At 37.4% G+C, this 21,579-nt stretch overlaps 1 protein-coding gene across 2 annotated transcripts in view; it reads left to right on the forward strand.

The window, feature by feature from the left end:
* Positions 1–21,579, forward strand: part of KCNAB1 (potassium voltage-gated channel subfamily A member regulatory beta subunit 1) — a 195,064-nt gene that overhangs the window by 116,721 nt on the left and 56,764 nt on the right. For both annotated transcript variants that reach the window (XM_039330678.1, XM_039330679.1), the window contains exon 2: positions 10,522–10,565. In XM_039330678.1, coding sequence (XP_039186612.1) covers positions 10,522–10,565 — 44 coding nt within the window. The remainder of the gene's footprint in view (positions 1–10,521; positions 10,566–21,579) is intronic.

Genomic DNA, 21,579 nt, shown 5'->3' on the forward strand with positions numbered 1-21,579 from the left:
CTGCACAAAGCAGGAGAGCAATTTGGCTTAAAAATAAAACCTGAAATAGAGCCATTAGGCAAGCTAAGCATATTTTTCAAGAACAACTTCCCCCCCCCCCAATACCTGAAGAGAAACGTTTTCGATCAGTGTGTGCTACCTGCTTTAACATATGCAGTGAAACATGGACACTAATCTCACAATCAATACAAAAGCTAAGAACGGCACAAAGAGCCATGGAAAGATATATGCTTGGCATTAGAAGACAAGATAGAAAAACCTGCCCATGGATCAGAGGACAAAGGAAAGTACACGATATCATCCAGAGAATAAAAGAGTGGAAATGGAAATGGGCTGGTCACATAGCAAGAAGAACTGATGGCAGGTGGACCAAGGCAGTCATAGAACGGATCCCACTTGATAAAAAGCATCCACAACAAAGACCTAAAACAAGGTGGATCGACAACATCCGTGGGCCCAATTGGCAAAAGAAAACTCAGAAGTGTATTGATTGAAAACATGTAGAGGAGGCCTTCATCCTGCAGTGTATAGACAATGGCTAAAATAATGATGATGATTCAATACGTTGGGAATTCAGTACGCTGGGAATTACAGTTTGTATGCAGTTCTTTGCAGTTACCAAGAGCAGAAAGTAGATGGAGCTCTGGTAGATCTTCACCATTTCTATAGTTAGAGGGTTGCTAAAAAAAAAAAAAAAAAAGTTTATGGAAGACAATAGTTTAGATCAGGGATAGGCAACCTTGGCTCTTTTATGACTTGTGGACTTCAACTCCCAGGAATTCTGGGAATTGAAGTCCACGAGTCATAAAAGAGCCAAGGTTGCCTACCCCTGGTTTAGGTCAAACTTCCCCAGCCTAGAAATTTCCAAATACTGCCTAGTGATTTTCTGAGTTTCAGGGCACATCTGGATTCCTTAATAGAAATTACTCACTAATCATTGTCCTTTGTATAATTTTGAGTAATATTGATGAAACGCTTTTTGCATAATCAAATTATCTGTTAATACCATACCTCGTAATTTTAATATCATTTTCTCTTCTTTTTCTTTTCTTCAACCATTTCCCTGGGTTGTTTGCAAACTCATTTTTTGCTTTGCCTAATTCATTTTTATTTCTATATCTCTTATTGTTAACATAGATAATTGTCATTGCAGAAGCTTAATTTGTTAAGAAACATTTATCTTGTCTGGAAATATCATTTATTCTTCTTTTCTTTTTATCTCATCCAAAATAGTTTGTATTTTCTCCTGTTTGTTCTAAGCTCACTGTTATATTATATCAAGACCTCTAATGAAAGCTTTACTGGCATCTAAAACCATTCTTATATTGGTACCTTTATCTACATTATTTTCAAAAAAGGAAAAAGAAAAAGAAAACCTCTTTTATAGTCCTCCAATATTGGTTCTTTCGGTAACAGCATTTCATTTAACTTTCATCTGAAAGGTCTAAGTGTTCTTTTATAAACCACTTACTGGATTATGATCTGAAAAAGTATTTGCTAATATCTTTACTTTATAAACTTAGATAGCCAAATTCCTCAAAATCCAAATAATATCTATTCGTGAAAAGGTTCTATTCTATGCCTTTTAGAAGAATATGTATGCTTTCATGCCACCAAGCTCTAAATCAGTGGTTCTCAACCTGTGGGTCGGGACCCCATTTGGGGTCGAACGACCATTTCATGGGGGTTGCCAAACAACGCAGTCCGCCATTTTTTCCCCCTTTTCCTTAGCTGTGCTACTCCCTTTTAAAAGCCAATAGAATAGACTCTCTTAAATAGAATCTAATTCTATTGGTTTTCAAAAGCCAATAGGAATTGTCCAGGCTGTCTCTGCCCTGCTGAGCCCGCCAAAGATCCCATTCTGCAAACGGTGCTGCACCAGTTGAGTAGTCCTCGACTTACGACTGGTTGAGTAGTGCTCGACTTACGACCGGTTGGGGGTGGCGGCATTAAAAAGGTTGAGAACCACTGCTCTAAATTGTCAATCCACTAACCAAAAAAAAGTTTGGTCATTTATGCTGTGTAATTTTAATATTTTTCTCTGAAGTCTATTTGTGGCGAAATTACTCCCTTCCAATCCACATAAAAGACTAATTTTCATAATAATATCTCATTGGTCTCTCCGTATGTCCTTTATAAAACTATACTTGGTACTCATTTGAAGCATAAATTCCCAGTTTGGTTGACTTCTACCCCCAGCTGCCATTAGTCAATATAAGCTCTTGCAGTTAGCGGTTTATAACAAAACCCAAATGGGTGTTTCCCAAGAATTTTGTGTTTCCTGATGGGAATATTTTTTGTACATTAGTATTTGGGTTTATTATTTTAGGGGGAGGGAATTTCTGTTTTGTGTATTTGTAAACTACTTCTACTTGTTGCCTTTTGCTGCCACTCTCTTGGAAAGGGAGGATGGATGGACAGATGGGTGGATAGAAGTTTGGATAGTGATGATGATGATGATGATTTTGAGAAGTCAATGATATATGAGTGGTTTTAAAAATTTTTTTAATGATGGTGGAATAGCAGTTTTCCAAGGGACTAACAAGCTTGTGTTCATTCAATTAATTTGAATGAGAGCTAAATCTTCAGACTCACACATGGAGTTCCCATGTTCTATCCCATCAAATGTTACCAAAATCACTTGGTGGTTGTTTTTCCCACTAAAAAGTGATACTGAACAAGAGGGAAAAGAGACAGGAAATACTGTCCTCAAATTATTCCACATAAAGTCAGTAAGGATAGCACCAGTCTACTATGTCATTGCTGAGGCACACTAAAGATTAATGATGAGGACAATACATATTTTTCTGCCAGTTTAGCAGAAAATATAGATAGCACTCTAACACTTCTTGAGACTGTCAGGTTACCAAAGCTGAGGTTATTTGTAGTCGGGATTGCTCACGTGCATATTTACACATAAATAACAAGAAGTGGATGTTTAAATCAGGGTTTAGGAACTTTAAGATATTTTGACTGGAATTCTGGGTGCTGAAGCCCACATATCTTAAAGTTCCTAAGATTGAGAAACACTGCTTTAAAGACTAGAATTGCTGAAAAGTTCTTGAGTGAAAGGGGCATCAGTGTTACTTTTTAGTCTAGCAAAATGGGCAGAGACAACATTTGCTAGTTATAAAATTAAATAAACTTTCACATAGAAATGTATAATGTAAAGAATATTATGTGTTGCAGTGATCATTTTGAAACAAAGGCTATGTTTAATATAAATCCCCATTAGCCCTGCAGATAATGTCTTTTCTGACACTATGCTTTCTTAATTCTATTCTTAATTCTTGGAAAAAATATTCCCACAATTACAAGAAGCAATTGTCGCTTTCATTTTTGAAAGGCATTTTAAAAAGAAAAAAAAAACTAGGCGCTTGGAAAGCTTGGTGGATATCAAGGCTTAAGGTTTCAGTATTGCAATGAGCTGTCCTTAGAACTGTCCTTGAAAAACGCATCTGGAAACCATTGCAAAATGCTTCTTCTGATTGTTGTTTGGAGTTAGATGTTCAGAACAAACAACCGTTGTGGCTTTATCTGAACATTGGCTTGCCTCTTTAGAGCAGAAAAACGAACAAACCCTGTAGTTCAGGGGTAGGCAACCTTGGCTCTTTTATGACTCGTGGACTTCAACTCCCAGAATTCCTGAGCCAGCTGGCTCAGGAATTCTGGGAGTTGAAGTCCACGAGTCATAAAAGAGCCAAGATTGTCTACACCTGCTCTAGTTCAAATGAGCCAGGCCCTTGGACAGAACCTGGACCAAAATTGGTTCTTACTGGAGTAGAATTGTTTTCGTCCAGAACTCTGATCCAGAACAACTATTCACCCCAAGAACAGCAACCATGCCCAGTCAAATAGCAAAAGGCAGAAAAGCACAAAAGCACAAAGTTACAAAGGAGGACTTTTTGAGAATAGAGGCATATTGGAAGTGGTTTTTATTACGAATAAAGGTGAATATATGTAGTTCGTGTCCCAGGATAAAGTTGCAGGATCCAATCTGGGTCAATCACCAGGACCAGAAGTTTTGTCTTCTGATCTTTTGGACTCGTGCTGAAGTCCATCCTCGGGGAACTTCTCTCTAGCAGTGTGTGCTGTTCTGTCTGTGGTATTTATAGTGCTTGTTGTATGTGGCTTTTTAGATGTTGATTGAGTATGTTGATGAGTTGGCTTTTAAGTTGTTGGCTGCCATTTGCTAGTGCTGCCCAACCCTTCTAAATACTTGATAGGTTGGTGGTAAATCAACGCCTGTTGCCTCATGAGGGGTCAGTTTTCCAGGCTTCAATTACTTCCCTGGCTGTTTTTGTGCCTGCTCATCCAACAGTTTTAGTAACTGTAAAATTGAATGTGTGTCCTTGTTCATTGCAGTGTGAGGCTACCAATGAATTTGGGAATTCTCATCTGACCACTTGCTTGTGTTCTTGCAATCTGGTGGTTAGCTTCCTCCCCATCTGTCCTACATAGTCACAGGGGCAATCCGTGCAGGGGATTCGGTAGTTTCTTATTTTATTCTCTGAAACCTTGGTTAGTATTCAGATTGGTTTATTGACAACTCTTCTATACATCACTCTGCCTGTAAATATCTCTCAATGAAATTAAACTTTATACTCTGTTTTTCCTTCTCCCTCTCCCAGTCCCTCAGCCCAATGCCAAATAGCAAAGTAATTCCATTATTTTTAACTGCTCGTTTGTTTTGGAATGGTTTCAAGACTCTAGCTTTGACCTTTAGAATCTTAAATATTTTGATTGGCTCCCTAATTTATAATTATATGGGAACAATAGCATTAAAGTATACAATTTAGTATACTTTAATGCTATTGTTCCCATATAATTATAAACTTAATATTTCTCTTTGTATTCTTTGACCAAGATAGCAATTATCTGCTTCGTTGAAAAATTTTAAAGGTCAGTTCATTATTGCTTGACTTCATGCTCATTACAGGGATTAGTACATTCAAAAGTGATCTGTAGAATTTCATCAATATAGTGAATGTGCCATTGCACCACAAGCTTTGCCTCACACATTCAAAAGGAGTTGTGCTTGTATCATTGGTAGTGTTGATATATCCATTTTAGAGTCACAATGTGGGTAACATGGCCCACTTGTTCACTATGTCAGACCACTGATTCATGAGCATATTGCCTATGCCCTATAGTGACTGGTAGCAGCTCCAGATCAAGTGGGCCAAGACCTTCCCTTTTAATCTCCTTTTGTACTGCTATTCTAATCCTGACCAGTCCAAGCAAGGAGGTAAACTTTAAGCTTCCTACTTACAGTTAAGCTTTCTGACCTGGTTTCTACTGTACCTCCATCTCTCTGGAGGATGGAATGAGATCCCTCCATGAGATCTAATTGGCCCTCACACTGCTGGTCTTGCGAAGGGCTTGAAGACATGGGTCTTTGTTCAGGTTTTTGGGGAGGATGACTGAAGGTCCCTTTAAGTGGTGCAGGATTGGTTTTGCTCTTTTCTGTTTTGCTGTCTTTTATTGCTTGCTCTTGTTTGCCATTACAGTATATTGTTTTATTCCTCTTATAATGTTTACTTGTGAATGCTCAGCATCATTGGGAGCAACCTTTTCTTAAGCATAGTATACTTTCAATTAACTATCAGTATAAATAAAAGGATGATGTTCTTAAGAATGAAATGAATCTGCAGGTTAATGACATTGGATCCATCCCATAGCAGCTAATTACTTTCCTTGAAAACCTTTTCTTCTACAGCATTCAATAAAGGAAGAAAAAGACTGCAGAAAACAAGCTGAATGAAGGGACATTCATTATCTTTTGCATATATTGATCTTGGACTGGCCAACTTCTTGCCTTTCATATAATTGAGAATAGATTTTTTTTTATATTTTACATTTTTAATTCCATCTTTATTATTTTTATAAATAATTCAACCCAGCCGAGTTGCCAGGGGCTGGTCTTAGTCATGTTATCTGGAGCGAGTTTGAGCCTGTGACCCCTGATGAAGTGGACAAGGCCGTGAGGGCAATGAATGCCGCTACCTGTTTATTGGACCCGTGCCCCTCCTGGCTGGTTTCTGCCAGTAGGGAGGTGACACGAGGCTGGCTCCAGGTGATAATCAATGCCTCCTTGATGGAGGGGTCTTTCCCGCAACCTTTAAAGGAAGCAGTGGTGAGGCCCCTCCTCAAGAAGCCTTCCCTGGACCCAGCTATTTTGAAGAACTTTCGTCCCGTCTCCAACCTCCCTTTTGTGGGGAAGGTTGTAGAGAAGGTAGTGGCGTCCCAACTCTTGCGATCCTTGGAGAAAACTAATTATCTGGACCCTTTTCAGTCTGGTTTCAGGCCCGGCTACGGCACTGAGACTGCTTTGGTCGCACTGACCGATGACCTCTGGCGAGCCCTGGATAGGGGTTATTCCTCTATCCTGGTGCTCCTTGATCTCTCAGCGGCTTTCGATACCATCGACCATGGTATCCTTCTGTGTCGTCTCGGAGAGGTGGGGGTGGGCGGCACCGTATTGCGGTGGTTCTCCTCCTACCTCTCTGACAGGTCGCAGTCGGTGTTGGCGGGCGGACAGAGATCGACCCCTAGGCGCCTCGATTATGGGGTGCCTCAGGGCTCGGTCCTGTCCCCCCTCCTTTTTAACATCTACATGAAACCGCTGGGTGAGATCATTCGGCGACACGGGTGAGGTATCATCAGTATGCGGATGATACCCAATTATATATCTCCACCCCGTGTCCTTTCAGTGAAGCAGTCGACGTGATGTGCCGGTGCCTGGAAGATGTGAGGGTCTGGATGGGGGTGAACAGGCTTAGACTCAACCCTGACAAGACCGAGTGGCTCTGGGTCTTGCCTCCCAAAGGCCAACTGGATGGTCCATCATTAGTCCTGGGGGGGGCAAATTTACCTCCCTCAGTGCAGGCATGCAACTTGGGTGTCCTCCTGGACTCACAGCTAAATTTGGAACAACATCTATCGGCTGTGGCCAGGGGGACCTTTGCACAGGTTCGCCTAGTGCACCAGTTGTGGCCTTATTTGGACTGGGAAGCTTTACTCACAGTCACTCATGCCCTTGTCACCTCAAGACTGGATTACTGTAACGCGCTCTACATGGGGCTACCCTTAAAGGGCGTTCGGAGGCTGCAGTTGGTTCAGAATGCAGCCGCGAGAGCGATTGTGGGCGCGCCAAGGTACGCCCACGTGTCACCTATCCTCCGTGAGCTGCACTGGCTTCCTGTGGGTCTCCGGATGCAATTCAAGGTGTTGGTTATCACCTTTAAAGCCCTTCATGGCATAGGGCCAGGTTACTTACAGGACCGCATTCTGCCGCACAGTTCCCAGAGACCGGTGAGGTCCCATAGATTGGGCCTCCTTCAGGTCCTGTCGGCCAGACAATGTCGGCTGGTGGGCCCTCGGGGAAGGGCCTTTTCTGTGGTGGCTCTGACCTGGTGGAATCAACTTCCCCCCGAGGTTCGAACTACTCCCACCCTGCCGGCCTTTAAGAAAGCCGTTAAAACTCTCCTGTTCCGGCAGGCCTGGGGCTGATGTCCCCGGAGGGGGCCGGGATATGATCGGACTCGTGGTATGACTGTATTATTTTATTGTTTTATGATTGTTTTAACTCTGTACGCCGCCCTGAGTCCTTTGGGATTGGGCGGCATATAAATAAAATTAAATACAAATACAATACCTAATAGTCTTTCCTCCTCCTATTTTCCCCACAACAAAACCCTGTGAGGTGGGTTGGGCTACAAAAAAGTGACTGGCCTAAGGTCATTTCATGACTGAGATAGAACTAGAACTCACAGTCTCCTAGTTTCTAACATGGTGCCTTAACCATTAAACCAAATTGGCTCTCATGAATATCTGGCACTTTATCATTTTTGGCCTTCATGTTTTTATAATGCCATGTAGTAGACTCACCTGATGCTGTAGAACTCAATCACGTCATGTGATGTATTGTGAGGTATCTCGACGTTTTTTGCCTTTGGGGAGCCAGATTGGGCGTGGCCTCTGCGTGACACATCCGGCCCGCAGGCTGCCAGTTTGACACCCCTGCTGTAGAGTAGAAAACAGGAGATATTTCTTGTCCACAAACCTTTGGGTCTTTTCACCTGGCAAAGCTCCTGCTTTGGGGTAGTACCTTGCTTCATCAGTCCTATCACATATTTTCCAGGAAGCATTCTTCCCTAATTCCAGAGCTTGTGTAAGAATTGTCTCTCCCTGTGCTGTCTTTCTGGTGATTAAAGAACACAGAGGCAAAAAAAGAAAGAAATATTATAATGCAGCCTTCATGCAGCTGGAGGATTCAATGCTTCCTTGGGAGAAATAGGAGCTCATAGGATATAACCAAAATTAAACTTTTTTTAAAAAAAAAGGTAAAATATAACAATATTTTAACTTAAAATATTAAAAATGCACACTTTCAATAAGGAAGGAGATAATTACAAAGCTGTTTGGATTATGGAAAAGAGCTCCTTGATTAAAAACAGAAACTATGCAAAAGACGGTGTAATGCTCCCAGTAGATCATAAGATGTTGCTGGTCTTCTACTAATAACTCATTATTGTCCCAAAGCCTCCATTAAACAAGAGATGGGGCAGAGAGTTCCAAATTAATATTACAGTTCAGAAGAGGTTTGAAAGAAAAAGAATGTTCCCATGCATAGCCTAAGGTATGCTGCATAGACAACATCTAACACAGCTTCCTATGTTGTACAAAGAAAGAGAGACTATTTTTCACATTCAGGAAAAAAGAAAAAAAATCTAATGTGAATTCCTGCTAGACTTTTAAATCTTTTTTTTTCTGCAGAAATAATGCTGTCTGAAGCACTTGTTCCACTTTTGTGGAATTTCTCTTTCTCAGATACTCCACTAAATTAATGTTGAGGCTGCTGGGAAGATGGAAGGATGGATCCTTTTTGTTTTCTCAGCATTGTCAGTTTCTGCTTTCACATTTAAAAAGACCTAAGGTTTTCTGGAAATCTGAGAAGTTTATGTTAATTTGACTGTGCGTATGCGACAAAGAACTTCTCTACCTCCTGGAAATGCATATTGCATGTCTGGCTGACTGTGAATAATTGAGTTTGTCTGGCAAGCAAAGAAACTACATGCAGCACCAACTAGTTCATACTTTGCAAGTTCAAGGTATATTACCTTTACATCACTTAAAGCTTTTTCCAGATATAGCTAACCTGGAGCAAGTCTTCTTAGGGCCCCCTCTTCTGATGCTCAGTCAGTAGAGGTGCAGTGAGGGGCTATTGAAAAGTTTTGTTGGACTCTTGACATAAAATAGTCTCCAATCAGGGAAAGGACAGCCCAACAGTGCTTTTTCAAGAAACACATTCAGGGAGAGGACAAGTTTCAGTCACCTGGGTCTTTGGGAGAGAGTTTTGGAAATGATTTTTATTCCTTCTGCCACCTCAGATGTTAAATTGGAGGGTTTCCTTGTTTGTTAGAATTATGATAGTATGTTAATGTGTAATCACCCCAAGGACTATATGTTACTTCGCTACAGTGTAGGAATTCAGTCTTCAAGTTAAGGTTTCCTTACTGTAGGGTTTGAAGTAGAATCCAAAACGAGATAATCTTTTTCTCCTGAATTTCTTCGCACAACAAAATAGTAGAATAATAAGACCTGGAGCAACTGTAATTGATTCCTTCTGATTAGTTTCAGGGGAAAGCCTTTTTTTAAGCAAATTAAATCACAGCATCCCAAAAGACACAACCCCCCCCCCCAAAAAACTACCTACTTTTCATCCAAATTGCTGGCAGATGCTGTGTCACATATTTCCTCTCCACTGTCATATGAATAAGCTTGCCATTAATATCTAATTCATATAGATACTAAACCATAAATCATGGTTTACAAACAGCATTAATAGGGTTCATGCAATTTGTTAATCCAGTTTAAGCAATAGCAATAGAACTTAGACTTATATACCACTTCATAGTACTTTATAGCCCTCTCTAAGTGGTTTACAGAGTCAGCATATTACTCCCAACAATCTGGGTCCTCATTTTACCAGCCTCAAAGGGATGGAAAGCTGAGTCAACCTTGAGCTGGTCAGGATTGAAGGAATCGAACTCCTGGCAGTGAGCAATGAGTTAGCCTGCAATACTGCATTCTAACCACTGTGCTGCCACAGCTCCTAATAAACCATACTGTAGCTTAACATAAAGTATTGATTGTGTTTTTGTTTGCTTATAAGTTGCTCAGAAATATATTTCATAAGTAAATAACACATGAAAGAGACTTCCTTGCAAGAATGAATGTGAACCAACTTTTCAGAGAATGAGGTATGATACGTCTATATGGTGTGTTGGTCCCTTCGTGCTTCCCCACCTGCTCTTGCTTATACATCTGGATGTGTGCATTGGGAAACTGCAGCCAGCCAGAAGCTTTTCATAATAGCTCCAGGCACAGGGCTCTATATTTGGATACACATGATTAGCACAGACTATCATTTGCATATAATTGAAATATGGTAGGTAACAAGTTGAGATAACAGTTTTTTGCTGTTTGATGCTAATTATACTCTTATTTTAATTCTAGAAACCTTGGGAAATCTGGATTAAGAGTTTCTTGTTTGGGACTGGGTGAGTATGTTATGTCTCTGTGTATATTTGTTGTAGATACTGGTTAATTTGCATAACTTTGTTGATATTAATGCCAGATAAATAACTGAATAAAATACAGTGACAATTATTTTTATACAAAATCATACTGATGTTGCATTTCCCTCTTAGACAATCAAAATAGATTTGTGACGGTATTATACCATAGGCATGTCCACTATGTTTGTGTTTCTAGGTGTCACAGTAGTAAGATAAGTTGTTAACTATTTAATGTACTTCTATAGCCTCCAATGAAAAGATTTCACCTGTTTTCCTATGTTGGGAGCTAGGAAGTTTGACCATTTATAGCTTAGATACAACCTGCTGGCTTCTCCATAGGTTGGACTATAATTTTCATTATTCCCAAGCCACCTATATTGATTTGGGAAAGGCAGGCACTATAATTCATCACATGAATACTCTTCAAGAAGAAACACAAAATAAATTGAATAGATAAATGCATTTCAAGGAGTTCCTGAATAAATAACAAATTTAACATTTTGGTAGTCAAACCCATATATATTCAATATTTAATTTGATTTGGGTGCATGCAGAATACTTTATCTGAAATAAAATCAGATTCATACTTCTAAAAAACTGTTCTGTAGGCAGAAATTATCTCCCAAAGGGGGATGTTCCTAAGGGGTACATATCCTCCTTCATTTTTTTAGACCTGTCATCTTCATTTATTTCCAGATTCAGCTGATTCTTTTTTTTCTTGCCACTCAGTATTATAATGCATTGAATATATGATTTGCCTGCAGATTCAAAAGTTGTGACAAAACAAGTCGCAAAAGATTTGAAGAGAAAGAAAAGTTAAGAGAACATTCAAGGCCTATCCCAGCCTTTCTTGTGGTACCTTCAGAATAGGTTGGGGCCACAATTTCCAATGTGGCTTGACTATATTTAACTAGACATTCTAAACGTTTTATTCCCAATAAATATTTGAAGTCCTAGGTTGTGATTTATTCTTTGAACAGTTCAAAGTAACACACCAAGAAAATAGTTTTAAAATTAAATTTCACATTGTAGTAATGTTATTAATGTAGGACAAATATGTATCTGCTCTCCAACAGCCGTAGTATCAACTAAAGCCTCCAATCATCTTAAGTAAATTAAAAGATCCAGTAGCCCAAGAAGAAGTAGTCATCTGCAACATATAGTGTAAGGACTATAAGAGTCATGATGTGGGACAGAAAGGCAGAGGACTAACAGAGTATATCTATGAAGAGCAGCTAGCTGTCAGAAGACACAGTGAAAACTCTTCAGTCTCATAACATATGGACAGATTCAACCAAACTTTTAACTGGGAAACCATGAGCATCCTAGGTGAAGCTAAATCCAAAAACACTAGGGCAGGGGTGTCAAACTACTGGCCCATGAGCCAGACGCGTCATAAGGAAACTGCGCCCACACCATACTGGCAATGGGGAAAAAGTTCTGATATGTCACACGACGTCATGTGATGTCGCGAGTTTGACATGTCTGCACTAGGGGATTCTTGGCAACTAGGTATTCAGACAAATCAATCATTAATAGACAGATTTACACATCATTCAAAAGAGACAATAAAAATAAGCAGGAAGCAATATCAGAATACATATTTTAAGAGCCTACATCAAGATAAACAGGGATTAATATCAGACAAATAATCAAGCAGAAAACCATACCCCAAAAAGGAACTACCAAGAAGAAAACCACACACCCCAAAACCACACCCCCACCAAAACTGGCAGGACAAGCTACTGTATATAAACAGGGAGCAAGCCCCACACTCACTACCAATGATGAAGTTAGTTGGGTAATGAAACATCTGCAAGCAAATAACCAACTCAGAGAGTACCTAGCATAAGTGTTGCCAACTTTGTGTGAGATATGAATGTAACATAGTAAAATTAATTTAAATTCATTCATTGAATTCTTATATGTAAATATGAGGAATGAATGAATAAATGAATGAATGAATTCTTCACAGGAGTTGAGGATCCAGTGTAAGAAACAAGAGTCCAGGCAGAGCAAATTCAGATTTTTTCTTTGTCCATCCCCTTCTTCTGTCAGCTAATATAATCTTTTGCATTTCTATTCAGTTGAACATATTTTATTGTTATATTGTCATTTTTACTCTAACCCATCCTGGGAGGAATTATATTATGGAAGTTGGAGTAAAATCTCTTTCAGCTCAAACTTTCGACTTGACTTCTGATGACTTCATAACTGTCTCCTAGAATTACTGAGAAAACTACACAAATGTGTCCATGTTGTCTCTAGTAGTTTGAGCTTCACTTGAGGGCATTTTTATCATTTTTCATCTTTTACATATAGTAGCTTCCAAGATGAAGATCTTTCAGAGTGCTAATCAAAATTTATCTGTAATGTTTACTTACTGCATTTAAATTATAGATGACTTCGATGATCTTACTTCTAAAATGTGGGGCTGTTTATGCAAACCTTCTCTGATGATGAGGAATCTGGCACAATTTGTGCATCTTACTGTGTTGCTATGAGACGTAAGCACTTCAGAGCTGTGGAAGCCATAGATGACAGCAAAATCTAATAATCAAGTCTGACAGTTCCCAAAGCTTTATAGAACCTGAAATCAGATTTATCTTGAAGAAATTTATCACATAGTTTTGACCAGAATGAGTCAGTCCACCAAATTATTATTGGAACCTGATTGTTCATAATTTATTTATTTATTTATTTGACTTTCTAGCTATTAAGTCAACTCAGAGTAGGTGATAGTCATTATTCTTACTGGGGACTTATAAATTACAGAAAAATTCTTAATTCCTAACACAGAAGCTTCAACTACTTACCACCTAAATCATGGCCCATTTTACCTGAATTTTGCAGAGCTCCCTATCTTTGCTGTTAATGACCACATCTCTGTAACAAGTGGTGCAAATGTCTAATAATCATTTGTTGCCCTCTTTATTATAAGTGGGCAGACTTTTGATCATACCAAATTAAATGAACTATTCTGTTTTGGTATTTGGGAATAAACTAGCTAGCCAATGCTGCATGCACTTGATTTCACTGGACAAAATGGTACGAAAGCTGTCTTTATACTCAATCTTGCTAAGCATAACAGCTCTCCAACACAAAAATGTCTTAGATGCTTTTCACTCTTCTTCATCACCACAAGTGCTTTTCTTTCACAGGCATACACACCTTTTCTGTGTTCTACTCATTGTTCCAGAGAAACCATTAAACATTAAAACATCACAGGGAAAAACATTGCTTGTATCATTTTGATATTTGTAGGTATAAATACACCAGTCAATACCTTTTCTATGGCTTTTATTACTCTACCAAGCAAATCTGTAGTGTATTTCCTAACTGCTGGTTCCTTTACTGTTGAGAATTGATTTTAAAAAGCTGAAAGCCATTCATCCCTTCAATATCTACACTGCCAATTCCTCCCTTCTGCCTTTGGCTAATTATTACTCTAGGCACCCAGATTTCTAGCATCCAAGTTATTTTCTTGTTTCACCTAGCATGCCTTTCTGAGTCTGTACCAGCTTCAATTGTTTTTCAAAATTTACTCAGCCCACAGATTATATATACAATATATATTGGTTTCATGACAGATTACCTTTCATGATGGAATTACTCTATTACCTATGGACATGACTTATATGATTTATATATTTTTACTATTTTTAATTTTTATATACTTTGTTACATTTCAAATTCCTTTAGCTTACTAGAATCCCTAATCAAAATTACCAAGTATTGTGCTGCCTGGGAATTCTTGGAATTGAAGCCCAATATGTGAGGGGAAATTTAGTTTGGGAAAGGCTGTTTTACAAGGATTTTGATGACAAATTTTAAATTTTTGTCTTTGTTGGAAACATTTAAACTAAGACTGAAGTTGACGTATCATGTCAATTCTGATAATCTAGAATTATTACGATAGCTGAAAATTTTGGAGATGATTTATTGGAAAACTTAATTTTCTATTCATAATTTTTAAAGCTTAGTAAATATATTTATTTATAGTTTGTTGTCTTTCTCAATATGTTTGAGATATTGAGCCATTACCACAATATCAGCAGTGGTTCATTATATAAGAAATAATTATTTGTACTTTTTGCTGCCTTTACAAAAGTCCCATCTGGATAGGTAATGCTATTCCATCTTTTAATGTTTTGTTTTTATAAAATACATTTCATTCACATAGGCCAAAATAGGCATTTCTTTTATATAATCCCAAGTTTGGAAATAAAATGCATGGCTGCTTGCCACAAAGTTATTATAAATATTATAATATAATTTTTGTGGTCTTGAATAGTAAGAATCCCCTTGGAAATACTGCAAAAGTGGATCATTAAGGATAAATGTACATATGATCTTCTCCTGACAGCTCTTTGAGCGAGAAATTTAATTGGCTTTTTCTTTCCTTTCAGCTGGTAATAAATTGGAAGCACTGAATGTTTATAGTGGTATCTAAGTCCAAAATGTTTCAGTAACAACATATTTAACAGCAAGCTTCAAAACATTTGATATTTGGGAACCGTTTGCTATACGTGCTGCTCTAAGGAAGCAATGCTTAATCCATTAATGATTCCAAACTAACTCAGTACATTGTTCCCCACCCCCAGATTCTGAGTCATGCACTTTGGGTAGTTAGGCTATAAAAATATGCAGAACATGGGGAGGGAATGAAGTGCAATCTCCCCCCTCCTTTTTTTTCTTTAATAATACTGCTATCATACCCAGCAGTTTGAATCAGTATTATGGTTTCTGCTGAAATCTATGGAGATTCTCAGTCAGCTGGGCCATAGTTATCCCAAAGGTGCTTTTTTCAAGAGGCAACTGGACTTTTTTTTGTTTTTCCTTGAGTATGTTTTGCGTCTCTTCTAATAAGCTTCTTCAGTTCTGAGTGAATGGTGGGGAATGGAAGAATTTATATTCCTTGCATTCTTTCTGAGAGTCGTTGAGGCCACTTGGAGGACCCTGAGGGCAAAGATAAACCTCCAAGTGGCCTCAATGAACTCTCAGAGAGAGTGCTAACGACCAGATAACTGCAGGGAGTATAAATCCTTTTCATTCTCTATTATTCAGTCAGAACTGAAGAAGCTTCTTGGATAAGAAGCAAAACATCTTCAAGGAAAAACAAAGACAGTCCAGTTGCTTCTTGAAAAAAGCACCTTTGGAACTCTGCTGAAATTCTTCTGCAAAATACATAAGTCAAAAGAAAGAGGGAAATAGATTGTGTCTACATGGTTGAGCGCAGGATTTTGGTTACATTTCTTTTTCTTTTTTGAAAATGTCATTCAGCTTTTGGAAACATATATTAGATTTGCAATTAATTTGCAATTATAACAGTAAGGATATTTGAGAATTCAATGTGTCAGAATAAACTAAACTGATCCATGAATGCTTGAATACATTTATACATTTACATTTATTCCTCATTTATTTGGATTTTGCAGTACTGCCCCCAGTTTACAAAAAATGCATGATTTTTCTTTTAGGCCTATAATATGAATATTTCAGGAATAAATGTATTTTAAAATATATATTTGTGAGAAAAGTATTTATATATTTGTGTAAATATGTAGGCAAATGCAGTATTTTAAGCTTTGAAAGAAACTAAAATCCCTGAAAGCCTTACAAATGAAAGCTAACTTTGGGTGTCTATGGAGATTCTCAATAATCCAGGTCATGGTTGTCCCAAAGCTGCTTTGCTGCATATATTTTATCTTTTTACTGACTTAGCTGTAGGCACGGTGATCTGGATTAACAAATCTGTGTGGAAGAAGATTTCTTCAAGACATATCATAGTGCAGTGCTAGTGGGAAATAGCAGTTCAGTGATGGAGTAATCCCAAATCTTTCTGATTCTGGTGGGTATAAATTAAATAAATAAGATCTCAAAGTGTGAAAATGAAACCCAGATAGATGACCTTATTTTAGTTTTGTTGATAAATTAGGTTCCTTTATTAACAGGAGGTGTAGAATAGTTTTCATGGTGCTTACATCTCTGTTCTTTAACACTATTATGCTTGATTCTATCTATCGTCTCCGTCTGTCCGTCCGTCCGTCTGTCTGTCTATCTATCTATCTATCTATCTATCTATCTATCTATCTATCTATCTATCTATCTATCTATCTATCTATCTATCTATCTAGGGATCTGATTCAAACTCCCTCTTGTCTATTACTCTCCAGTTTGCATTGTACCTTTTTTGGAGATTTGATGGGGCAGGGTTTCTTAGTCTCAGAAAATATCATTAGAAGAATCTAGAAGACTTCTGGTTCCGGTTTGCAGCGACTGCGATTATGTGAAAAGACTTGTCTCTTCACCGGCCAATTTTCCTTTGCTGGTAGACCCCGAAGGGGGTTGAAAGTCTCCCTGGAGGGGCGACTACCAAGGAGGAGGCTTGCTGGTGACTGCGGGAAGGTGGCAGCTTCTCCCGCGGCTCCAGCTGACTCCTTAGGGCCGATGGAGCAAAGATTGTCCTGCAAGATGGCCGATCATCTAGCTGCACCAGCCAAAGTCAAAAGAACAGCTAAGCGTGAAGAAACCACCGCAGAGAAATCTGGGTGAGACTTTTTTTTCCCCTCTTACCCCCAACTATTTTTTCTGCAAAGAGCCTTTGGATGACTTCCCTGCCCTAAGAAAGTGGCGTTCGTCTATTTGGGAAAAAAATACTTTGAATAAAACTAGAGAACAGCATTTATTGGACTTTTAATTTTTTGGATACTTGGAACCCCTGGAAAAACTTGTATTATAGAGCATTATTCAACTTACTATATCGAAGATACTTGCTTCTTCCTGCCTCTTTCTTCCTCGCTCTCAAAATGAGGTAAAAGCTTTTAACTTGGAAAGAAAAAAATTTCTAAGCTCACTGAGGACATCTTGTGGCAAAAAGTGTTACTGCAATTGTAATGTTTTTAGGTGTTTGAAGATGGATTTGATCTTCAAATAATAATAAAAGAAGATAAAGACTTGGAAATAGCTGTGGATTGACTTTGTGATCTAGAAACTGTGAAGGCGGACGTTTATTGACTTTTAATAAATGTAGCTTTCACTAAAAGACTAAAAGACTATTTTACTATGGAAATGGAAGAATCTTACCCTCAGCTTGATTATGAGCTTATACTGGAAAAAATATTGGAAGCTACAGAGTATATGAAATCATGGAGAAAAATTAAAGATCATTTTTCAGAGCCACAAGCTGAGCCTCAAATTTTAAAAGATCAACCTATAGGCCAAGAATAAGCCTATTTGCAACAGTGTACACAATTTAATGAGATGGAAAAAGAACCTACTGACCAATTGAATTTTAAAAAAACTTTGGACCCAAAATCCCAGACTGAGACTTTAATTGATCACCCTACAAGTCAACTAATTACTACAGAAGAGGATATCTCACAAGTTTATGTACAAACTATGGAGAACTCTGAAGATCAAAGAATGACTTCAACTGAAACACTCTTACTTTTAAAACCAACAGGAACTGACTTCCAGATGCGATCTATTGAAAGTTATGACAACTTGGATAATCAAGCTGTAATCATAATATGGAACAAAATTGACTATATTACCTAGCTGATATTGGAAGATGAGGAGGAGAACTTTGACCAGAATGATTTGTTGATAAATACCAGTACTCAGATATGGAGATTTGATGACATTGATGCGGCATCATGGACACCAGCTTGGCACAGAAAAAAAGTCAGATTTAAAAATGTGATTTAAACTCTCACTTATTAGGTCAAAAAGGTTTAGAGATCTGGACTGATTTGACAATTAACTGAGTATGTGAAATTAGTAAGATGATAATTTGTGTAATGATATATTTGTCTAGACATGATAACTATTTTGGCTGAGATTTAAATTTTATTTAACGGGCTAAAATGTTTCTTTATTTTTTATTATGTTTATATAGAAAATTACTTTGTAATAGAAGAAGAACTAGAGAGATTTACGATAACAGAAGAAAGGGTATTAACCAATGATCTATTAAATTAAGAAATGGAATATATGTGAAAATACTAGAATGTTATTGTTGGAATACTATGTATGTTGTAGAAGGGATACCCAAAGTCTTATTAATATGTTTACTTAAGATGAATTTGAATATGTTAATTGAAATTAGTGAAGCTTAAAGCTGGATGATGATCATTTGGACTGATTGAATTTTATGAAGAAATAGATTAAACTAAATTTGTTATATCATGAGAGGGAAATTTTTAATGTACTAACTTCAATTATATATGTATGATTTTGTTTTTGAATGATTTCCCCTTCACCACGGTGTTTTCCTGAGCACTCTGATGTAAAAATTAAAAAACCAATAAAATTTGTTTGAAAAAAAAAGAAGAATCTAGAAGGGAGACCCGTTTGTTTATTTATTCAATTTCTATAGCCACTCATCTCAAGCAATGACCTTGGGCAGCTTACAATTTCAAAATAATTGGATAATATGCCTTGTAGGATGACCTGATGTACAATTTTGGTGATATTTTACTAGCAAGTTACACTTATTAAACTATAATCATATATAAATATGTTATGTTGTGTTGTGTTAATGTTTGTTGTGTTGTGTTGTATCATATATCATATTATATTATATTATATTATATTATAATACTATATTCATTTGTATCATAAATCAATCTGTGCGAAGTGCAAATGCTTGTCTGAGGAAAGAACATTTGGCATGGTTGACATTAAAAATAATGCACAAAATGACACAAAACATAATTTTAATTAATATGTACAACTCATTAAGCTATGTGCCCCAGTGGTTGCTGTCTCCCCAGGCTTTTATTATACACAGTATAACTTTAGTTTACTCACTCCCAGGCTATAAATATTAAGTTTCATTTATGCCATTGCAAATTAAGGCCAGCCGATCATTAAGATAAACCAAAAAAGCCGCTTGAGTCATTTGGAGTTGGATGATGCCTAAATCAAGTAAATTAAATCAAATCTCCTAGCTATCCATTTGTATATAGTGATAATGACTTTGAAGCAAGTTATTTATCTTGCGGCTATAATGTTGTTTCAGAATCACCTTTGATATTGTTTCAGAAATATTAATTGATTGTCTTGAGAGTCCCTTTTATAATAGTTGGCTAATTCCATTTTGTGGGATTAAAAAGACATACTTTTGTCTGAAACGTGTAGATTTAATCCCCTGGGCCACGAAAATACCACTAACATGGGAAAAACGTTTTCCCTGAAACCAAGGGATGTCAGAGGAATATAGATAGCCTTACAAAGCTACTTGCTATTTTCAGAATTTTTTTAAAAAAACAAAAACTCTACTTCTATGTATCTTAGAATAATCATGGTTCCTCCACTAACAAATCAACAGAGTGTATGTTTTCTGTGGTTATGCTCAATATATCAGTACAAATAATGGAAGCAATCAATTAATATGCTCATTTTTTATGCTCTGAATTTTCATATTCTAACTTATGGACAAAAACATTTGTACTTTACCTTTGCTTCCATATGTAAATTTAAAGTCTTCTTCATAACCATTTTTCTTAAATTGCTTCTGAACTGGTTTAAGATTTCTTTCCTTTGCTAATATGTTATTTTAGAAATAAACATAATGAAAATGATTGAAAATAAAGTTGTCTTTAAAGAAGAATTGTAAGAGCTTTCAGAGAGAATTAAAGAATCTGTGAAAGTGTATTTTAGAACTGGAAAAAGCATGCATTGTGCATATTTTTACTATTATTATTAGTATCATTTCATTTCTGTGTGGTAATTTTTTTTTACATTTGCTCTGTCAATCACTCTAGCTCTCTCCAGTTGTTTCATTCATTTATTCTGTAGGATAGCACAGAATTTCTTTAATTCACCCCAACATGCCATGCTATTTTGCTTACTGAATTTGTATGTCTGCCAGAATATAATTAGCTCCAGGTTTTGTACTTTTTACATTCTGCAATAAACTTTACTCATCAAAATATGCATAAGAATGTTTTGGAAAAATATTAGGGAAATGAATTTGCAAAAAAAAATGTATATTAGCATAAATTGGATGCAATATATCCACGAATGACTTTGCGCACAATAATCCATAGAAATTTACATATCCATAAATGAATGTGAATGTGGGTCAGAAATAGCTATAGCTGAGAATATGCAATACTGGACAAATACTGTCCATCTTTAGTGTTCTTTTCTTCAGCCAACCTCAGGTAACCAATATGACTATAGTCTGAAATTTCTATCAAACACACAGTCTCAATATATCTGGATGTGCCACAGTCACTGGAAGCAATAAATGTTAAAATTCATATCTTCATTTCAAATGCAAAAACAGATCTTGTGGGAACCACAAGCAGAATCATAATTACTTTCTTCCCTTGTGGATAAGCTTTGAAACAACAATTCAAATTGGTAGAAATCTTTCAGAATTTTAGTTGATACATAATATCATACTATTCCACTAAAACCAATCAATCGGAATAGAGCTGGAAGATACCTTGGAGGTCTTGTAGTCCAACCTCCTGCTCAAGCAGGAGACCCTATACCAGTGGTTCTCAACCTTTCTAATGCCGCGACCCCATAATACAGTTCCCCATGTTGTGGTGACCCCCAATCACTTATACATCACCGGGTGCCAGGGGTGTGGCCAAAGAAAAGGGAAACAATGGCGGACAGCCTTGTTTGGCAACCCCCATGAAATGGTCGTTCGACCCCAAATGGGGTCCCGACCCACAGATTAAGAACCACTGCCCTATACCATTTCAGAGAGGTGACTATCCAGTCTTTTCTTAAAAAACTCCAGTGATGAAGCATTTATAACTTCTGAAGGCAAGCTGTTCCACTAGTTAATTGTCCTCCTCACTGTTAGGAAATTTCTCCTTAATTCCAGGTTGCTTCTCTCCTTTGGGAAATAAGTTGACCACAGAACCACAGAAGAACGAGATGTTAATTTATTTACCATACTATTTTTATTCAACTCTACAGATTATTTTGTTTTCTAAATTAACTCCATTAAGTATCTCCAGGGCTTCTT

Source organism: Crotalus tigris, unplaced genomic scaffold (assembly GCF_016545835.1).
Source record: "Crotalus tigris isolate CLP2741 ecotype Arizona unplaced genomic scaffold, ASM1654583v1 scf7180000024430.1745191, whole genome shotgun sequence".
Classification (NCBI taxonomy): domain Eukaryota; kingdom Metazoa; phylum Chordata; class Lepidosauria; order Squamata; family Viperidae; genus Crotalus; species Crotalus tigris.